Consider the following 8,617-nt stretch of genomic DNA (forward strand, 5'->3'; position numbering starts at 1 on the left):
ATCACATTTACTAGAGAGGCTGTGGAAACTGAACAAGAAGTCATGGCCAAAAGTGGTAGTAATGCTGCTAGAATATTAATTAGCTGAACTTGAATGCATATAACACAGTGACTGAAGGCTTTTCTCAGCAAAAATTTTGTTTTGATCTACTGCCGTGCTACATAGTGTTGTTACTATGCATAAACATTTACCCAGTTACATGTATGTTAAAGATTAACCCTCTGAGGCCAAACAGGCAGCTAACGATGGGAAAAGCATGTTGTAATATTATAGGAATTAGAATGCAATACTATTTATAGAAAATTATATATTAATTACAACAAAAACATCTTGAATCTTGTGAGCTTTCACTTGTAGCTCATTTCATAGGTCAGTGTTCCACAGAGCCAGAGGAGGGGGTCTGAAACCATTTCAGGTAAAAGCTTTAGCTGAACGCATTACATCAGCATTTCTTCAATTAGCTCAGATAAACGTAAAAGTAGCTCATCAGAAAAAAAGAACTTGAAAGGGAAGATAGAACAATCAGCTCTCAAGTACTGAAGTACTGATGTAGCCTTCTCTTCTTACAGCATAGAATGGTATGGATAAACAGTCCCACATACTCCAAAAGCTGTTACCAGGCAGATTATAAGGGGATCAATAGCTCTTGCTGTGTAATAGGAATAAATAAGAACTGCATTTGCATTGATACAAAAAATTCAAAGCACTATAATATCATAAAAAATCTCTAAACTTTTTTCAACTAAACCATCCAATTATCCACATAACCATACATATATAATTAACTAGGAACTGAATAGTGAAATAGGAGTAGGAACATTACAATAATTTAAATGTCAAATATTTAGTTTCTTTTGGGTATGATGTAAACAAATGAATAACAGAATTAATTTTTGTTAAGTTTATTAAATAAGGAAAGGCATAGATTACATAAATATAATGAAATGAAAAGACACACTAGCTGAAAATATATAATGGATTCAAACCCATACTCGAATATGGTTTTCCTTTGCTAAAAACAAGTGTTCACAAAATGTGTTCACATGTGATTTACATTTCTGGTCTCCTTTGCATATCTACATATGATTTAATGTTGTTATGCCAACACAACAAAGACAAAATAATTATAAAAATAGACAGGGAAGCACATTTGGTTTGTATTTTGTATATTAAAGTACAGTAATAAGTGATATGAAACAATAATGTGGTTGATGACTTCAAAACAGTAATAGAGCATTAGGTCCTTTCACATTTATCCCAAGTGACTTACAATTATGACTGAGTACAATTTGAGCAATTGAAGGTTAAGGCCATTGCTCAGGGGCCAAACAGTGGTGGGGCTTGAATCCACAACCTTCCAAAGACAAGCCAAGTACCTTAACCATTTAGCTAGCACTGCCACATACAGCACACAGCCCTGCAGTACACAGTTTAATACTTGATTTGTATTACAATGATACAAAAGAATAACTGGTCTTTCCTGTTCACATGAGTCTATAATATCTATAATACCTTGACTGGGTTTGTAATGTCTGGCTTCTTCTGTATGTGTTACGGCCATTAATGTTCCATTTACTGCTCTGTTCTAAACTCTCTTACTTGACTAACTGCCAAATCCTGATACTACAGCAACACATCTCATGATATTTTTAGAAAATAATTTAAGATCACGTGTTTCTTTTTCTTCTTTCTCTTTTCTTATATGGCCATCTATCCTTACTCATAGGTGGATTAAAGCATCACTCATGATGACATCACATGACATGACATGACCCAAATCATCTGGCCAATGGGCTCACAGACTCATGACATGACCCAGATCACCTGGCCAATGGACACACAGAGTTGCCACCAAAAAGGAAGAGCTCCACCTTTAATGGCAGTCTGGAGGGCTCCGTCAGGGGCCTTGAGTGTCCTTCCTTAGACCCTCAGCCCTTCACCTCTGCTTGTCCACTTGTCAGTATTATTGCCGCATTTTATTTAGCTTTGTTTAATCATGTCAGCTTTGTTTAATCATGTCAGCTTTGTTACATCTGTCATTTGGTTAGCCTTGTTACCTTTGCTAGCATTGCAATGTTGTGACTTTGCTAGTATTGTTACCATCTAAGCATACACTCTGCTTTCTAGTTTTGACTGTATCTCACCTTGCACTGTACTTCTGTGGTCTGTTGCCCAACGAGGTGTCAGCTCCCCCTGTATCTCCTAGGAGGGAGGTCTGGGTAGAATGTGCACATACCTACATTTCATCACCAGGTATTCTTATTGTCAAGACGGTCTAGTATATAGGTGGACACCACCGCCTGGATGCTTTGGACAGTGTAATGAAGGGTAGCCGGTAGAATTCTTTCTGTTGTTCCAGTCTAGTTGGGATAGATGTTTAATATCTCAGTATAGGCTAGTCTAGATTGTTTGTTTTTTTCTTTGGTTGATATGCTTTCTCCTAGGTCCACAACACCTACCACCCACCCACCAAATAGAATAATGAACAGACAATTCAAAAGATCTATGAAATTTAAAAAAAATAAATTAATAAAATAATAATAATAATAATAATAATAATATTTTTTTGTGACATGAGCAGTTCCTCCACATTTGAAAACAAGATAAGATTTATTAAAACAGTGTGGCCTCAGGGTGAGATTATCATAAATATCTACAAAATGTACAAGCAGAAAAGGAATTAACAGAGCACAATTAGATTTCTGGATCCTGAGATTCCTTCAGACTATACTACATGAGAGGTTCAATGTGAAACCACTCATAACAAATCTTGACTCTCTACAGTACATCTATATTTCTTAGGATCAGTCATTCGCCCCTTATATCTGTTCATTCATTTTTCAGTAAAGTGTGCAGAAGGATCAGAAGCACAAATAAGAGCGCATCGTTATCTTAGGCAGTCTCACTGAAAGCTCGGGCATGTGTAAGCAGTCACGTCACCACTTCACCATCATCTCACCACCATAAAATAAAGCTTCATATTTAAGGATCCAGCACCGACTCTCAGTCTGTTTGTGCTGAACGCTGTGATTGCAAAAGCCTGTGTTGATAAAGGAAAGGAATGCATATGCATGTTGATGATGTCTGCATATTAAATAACCAAATTATCAAATTATAGACGTGGATGGGGACATTACATGAGACTTAAACATTTCTAGTCAATATTTTCCCAAATAGAAATTTAAACATTTTACACACTGTGAAGCAGAACTGGTGCTGTGTAAAGGCAGTACTTGCTAAATTTGTAAATTATGCTCATCAGCAGGGCAAAGAGATTTAATCAAATAAGATTTGGTCAGTAACAGTGGGACATCTGATATCAGAGTACATGCAGTCTTGAGGCCGTTCCTTCGCCCTGTGATTTCTTCCGGTTTTCCTCTCATTAAAATGCAGGGCAGCATAACTCAGCTCCACACTATCATGGTCCTATTGCAATGAACACGAACAGACTCGGGTTGTGCCTTCATCGGGACATTTCACCAATCCATGCCTTTGCTATTACCTGTCACAGGGTCTGGAGGGCATATCTACAAGTCATTTTAAAGGTCTGTTCATATACAAGCAGGCTTATCCATCCATGTGCACTCCAGCCATATGATCTGGGTGAAAGAGCTAGATGAAATAGCTGGGTGTTGTCCTTCATCAATATCTTTAATCAGTTCAGTAAGCAGAATGGTGCATCACAAAAATGGCACATATGTCTGTTGTATTATTTCTTGCATGCTCTGAGAATGCTACAGAGCATGATGGTTGTAAGGTTTTCGCTTCACCTAACACCCTTATATATATTCCCTCATTACAAAGGGGATTACAATTAAATTCAGCTGTACTATAAAGAATGTATGTTTACAATGAAACCTTCTCCTGCCATACACATATCGTAACTGTAATTATTAAAGCATGGCTCCTTTACTCACTGTAATTGTTGCTGGCAGTTTGAGCATGCATTGTGTTTGTCTGGGATTAGAAATTATTATATACAGTTATAATTAGATAATTGTGCAGGTCCATAAGGGCCACAACACCAGCCCTTTGTTCAGGCTGTGCAACATGCATTCAACTCAAAGGCGTCTTCACTCAAGATTTGGTCCAAGTTAATTAGCCAACATGCTGCCTGGGTTTTACTACAGCGTTCAGTATCTGAGCAAGCGGTCAACACCCAGCAGGCAGACACTTCATCAGCAAGCCTAGCAGGCAGACACCTCCTCAGCAAGCCTAGCAGGCAGACACTTCCTCAGCAAGCCCAGCAGGCAGACACTTCCTCAGCAAGCACAGCAAGGTCCTCACGCTGCATTATTTGTCGGTTAGTCATTCTGTGAAATTCAAAATGTTGAGAGGAGAGCAAGATGCCGTTGCAAGAGGAGGTATTATTTATTAAAGGAATAAACTCAAAAACAAACCCAGAAACACAAAAACCAAGAATGGAGAAAACAAAACACTACTTTTATTTACACAAATTATTTATTTATAGACCAGTGAGAATACCTTAAAGTTAATTATGTTGTATACTGGTAGTCAGAGTAAGGATCTAAGAACCAGGGTGATGTGTTCTCTTCTTTTGCTCCCTATGGGAACTCTGGCAGCAGCATTTTGAATCAAATTAAGATGTTTGCTCTTTTTTGGTAGTCATATTAGAAGGCCTTTATAATAATCAATCCTGCTAGAGATAAAAGGATGGATCAGTTTCTCTCGATTTGGCTTTATCAGGAAATTTCTGATATTGATGTTCTTAAGGTGTTAAAATACTGATTTAGTAACTGATTTTTCTGTGACTTCTAAAACTGAGATTAGAGTATATAAGATTGTGAGCTAGCTCTGTAGAGTTTAGCGGTTTTGAGCCTAACCTTTATTTAGCTGCAGAATGTTTTAGTGCATCCAGTTAGTGATGTGTGCAAGATACTTACAAAGACAGTCAAGGGAAGCATAGCTGTTTGGGGAGATGGCTAAGTAAATCTGAGTGTTGTCTGCATAGCTGTGGCAAGATAGCCCAAAAACTTGTAAGATTTAGCCAAGATGAAGTATGTATAATTAAAAAAGAGTGGCCCAAGACTCAAACCCTGGGTGACACCATAAGTCATGACATTATTTCAGAAACATTATTTCTAAATCAACAAAGTAATTTCTCTGTTTCAGCATAAACTGTTTCTAAGAGTCCAACCCACTACTCAGGTCTATCAATAAGAATGTTATGGTCTAGGGTATCAAAACCTGCGCTGAGAATGAGCAGTACATTTTTCAGGTGGTTTGCTATTGAATGGCATCATATCAAGCCACATCAGGCTGAAACTGATCTCAGCCACTCTGGCTTCTAAGATCCTGCAGAAACATCTTCACACACACACACACACACACACACAGGAAACCAGATTAGTTTTTAACACTGAAAAAAAGAACAAACCTGACCCTCGATTTAGCGATGTAATCTAAGTAACAATCAGATGCGAGTACACGCTGGTTTCCAACTGACCTCACCCTCTTTTCTTTATTTTGGTTTTGCTATATGAGAAGTGCATTACTGCGTAATTCAGCTCCTCTTCTCATAAGACTTATGGCTTATGAGAACTTTGAAGGTCATATGTGATCAAATTATATATTTTTTTGTCATTAATATGTTTGCATTTGTACATTGTTCAGTTATTTCTCAAACGTTTCAAAACACCCAAAACAACTCTGGGTGATAGAAAGTCTGGAAAGACACCAGTTCCATTTTTAGAATCTTCTAAAATGAAAACTGCATTTGTCATTTTTAAGATTCTCCCTTAGAAAGGTTTCCAAATGACAGTGAGACTGCAATGCTGAATTTTTTTATTGACAGTAATAAAAATTACTGAAAATAAAAATTTTCCTTAACTATGCTTAATTAATTACCAAATTAATACCAATAACTGACTTAGATGTCAGAAAATTAATCTGTAGCAGCAGAGTACAACACTTCAGAGTACACGCTGCGTTCAGTCTGTCCTCTCTTCTCCCGCCTTCGTCTGGTTTTCCCATCAATGAAATGTAAGGCAGAATAATTCAACTCCACAGCATCATGGTCCTGTGGAGATAAAATTAAAAGATAATACAGTACTTCTGCTGCATTACAACTGTGATTTTGATTTCTACTCTTAGGTGATGTTATGTCATGCACAGCTGTATATGCAGCTGTTGCAGAGAGTTCAGTTTACCTGACTGGTGGTCTTCATTTTCATAACACCATGTCTCACTGTAGTGGGACAAACAGCAATTTTACAACTTTATCAGTTTTATGATGCAAGTCTTATCTTTCCAGTCTGTTTAAGTAACTACACTGGTTAACTTAAGAGATACATTTCAGGAGTAGATATTTCTGCTTTTAGGTGTTGTTTAAGGTTTAGCTACACAACATTAATAAACACTCACCACTACAGTGTTTATAGTTTATCCTTTTACAGATTAAAACTGCTTGAGCAGAAATGACAAGCACACACAATCCCAGAGCTGTTCCCAGGAAGATCACTACAGGATCCAGAGGACTAGCTTTGGTATAAAAATGAACAAAACTGTAAGCAGATGCACACGTATAAGATCACAAATGTTCATGCAGGAAGCTTTTTGTGCTGCTGACCTCACCATCACAATCATCAAGTGTCAACAACAATTAGTATAATAAAATCAGTAGTCTAGATTTTAATGTGTCAGCTACCAAACAATATACAAAATACTGTAATGTTTAGCACTATTTAGGTAATAATACTAGATAATCATCTCATTAATAGATTCATTAAAACATTAATATAACTTACACATATATACTGTCGTTCCATTTCCAAGAAGGATCTTGCCACAGGTGGTCACAGCGCAGTAGTAAGTGCCAGTATCAGAGAGGCTGAGGACACTCTTGGAGAGGTCATACACACAGCTGTGTGGAGAAGAGCTGATCTCACACTGATGGCTGCTGTTGTGATGAGTGTAAATGATTTCAGGATGGGAGTCTCCTGCAGCAGCTCTGAACCAGAGCACTTGTAGTTCTGCTGTTCTCCTCTCAGAGAGGACGGTGCACTGCAGAGACACTGACTCTCCTGGGGAAACCCTCCCCAACACTGGACTTTGGACCACCGATATGGTTAATTCTGGATTGCCTTTTTGAAATAACAGAGATTCTGTAAGGTCCCTTAGACACGCATAAAATACTAGCAATAGCCATGTACAGTACAGTAAGAGCCATAAACCGATTTATAGTAAAGCATTCTAACAGAGCTCTCTGGAGGCATTAATTTATTTACTTGTTTTAAATGTTATTGAGCTTGTACTGCAGTCCAGACATGGATTTGACAAACAAGTCAACTACAGTCAACTACAGAAAAGTTGCTATCCAACTGTTCAAAAGAGAATCCAACTCAACTTTAAATCAGTGTAAATAATACATAGGATGTATGATTCTCTGGTAATCTTGCCATCTTTAAAGCACCTTATAAAGAAAGGACTTTAACCCTAATCCACGATGCCATAAAGGCTGCCAAAGAGCTCTGGTAGAGATTACTGCACTGCACAGACACTGCATTTTGTGCTAACAGCAATAAATAGTATTAATAAATGCACTGTATCATATCTTTAGTAATTATAGCACTCTGTCAACTAAATCCTGAAGAGGGATTTAAAAACAGCAAGAGTCATCTGACTTTAGATGAAAAAATTAGATGACTACCTGTCACAGCTAAAAAGGTTCCAGTGGAAAACTCAGTGGTTTTCATCAGAACTACACCACAGAAGTAAAGTCCTCCGTCGTCTTTAGCAGCATGTAGAATAGAGAAGGAAATGTTGGTCTTAGTCCTCTCTAGCTTCAAGTGTGACTTATTGTACTCAGATGAAATGATGGCTTCCATGAGTGGACTCTGTACGGCAATGTTGAGAATCTGCACCCCAGTCTGTTTGTACCAGACCATGGATTCTGCACTGTGCTTCTTTGCAAATGTGCAATGAAATGTAACAGTTTCACCCAGTTTAGCTGAGATAAATGATGGCTTCTGGTAAAGATCCACAGCTTGAGCAAAGTCTAGAAAAAGAGTTGACGTTAGAATGAACTAAACATCAAAAAAGCTTTTGTGAATTTTGTTAAACATGAAAATCTAGAATCAACCTACAATGAAAAGGTGAACGTCTAGTACATTAAAAGGGCAGTAAAAATTACTTTAGAAGGGCAGTAAAACTTACTTATAAGGTTCCATAAAATAAAAATCCAGACTTGAGCCATTTAGATTTTTTACTTGGTCCTTTACCTTTGCTTTAAGTAAATCTCCAAATATTTGAAGCCTGCTGCCCTCAGAAAACACGTCCCATTGGCTGTCACAGGTCACATGCCATTGTGACATTTCCATGCTCTTTGGGCACCAGAGACCAGTGTTGAAAAGAGCTTAGATAGAGATATGCAGAATACGAGTTCTCTCACTTGAGGTTTTTTGTAAAAATGTACTCATCAGAATCCATTTGAGGAAGAATTTTAAAAAGTTTATTTAAATTAAAAATGTTGAATTGTGTTTTTAAATTATAATGTGGGCTAGAGTCCAATGTTCCATTGAATATTGATCTGAATATATTGTTCTAGGGCAGTTGCCCAATCCTGACAAATCGAAAATTAACACAATAACAATTTCAC

The 8,617-nt window shown here is 37.4% G+C and overlaps 1 protein-coding gene across 1 annotated transcript; it reads right to left on the reverse strand.

Moving 5' to 3' along the window:
* Positions 1-5,523: 5,523 nt before the first annotated feature.
* LOC118242291 lies at positions 5,524-8,205 on the reverse strand. The gene is made up of 6 exons (XM_035532347.1): positions 8,176-8,205; positions 7,670-8,017; positions 6,768-7,103; positions 6,385-6,501; positions 6,171-6,208; positions 5,524-6,040 (listed from the first exon to the last, which is right to left on the reverse strand). The coding sequence occupies exons 2-6, from the start codon at positions 7,905-7,907 to the stop codon at positions 5,906-5,908; spliced, it is 864 nt and encodes a 287-aa protein (XP_035388240.1). The 5' UTR covers positions 7,908-8,017; positions 8,176-8,205; the 3' UTR covers positions 5,524-5,905.
* Between the last annotated feature and the right edge of the window lie 412 nt (positions 8,206-8,617).

Source organism: Electrophorus electricus, chromosome 12 (genome assembly GCF_013358815.1).
Source record: "Electrophorus electricus isolate fEleEle1 chromosome 12, fEleEle1.pri, whole genome shotgun sequence".
NCBI classification, from domain to species: Eukaryota; Metazoa; Chordata; class Actinopteri; order Gymnotiformes; family Gymnotidae; genus Electrophorus; species Electrophorus electricus.

Coding starts and splice junctions, on each gene's coding strand:
- LOC118242291 (XM_035532347.1), bottom strand. CDS start 7,907: ATGGTCTGGTACAAACAGACTGGGGTGCAGATTCTCAACATTGCCGTA. Junction 7,104..7,669: donor AACCTTTTTAGCTGTGACAG/GTAGTCATCTAA, acceptor TATTTCAAAAAG/GCAATCCAGAATTAACCATA. Junction 6,209..6,384: donor AAACTATAAACACTGTAGTG/GTGAGTGTTTAT, acceptor GTCCCACTACAG/TGAGACATGGTGTTATGAAA.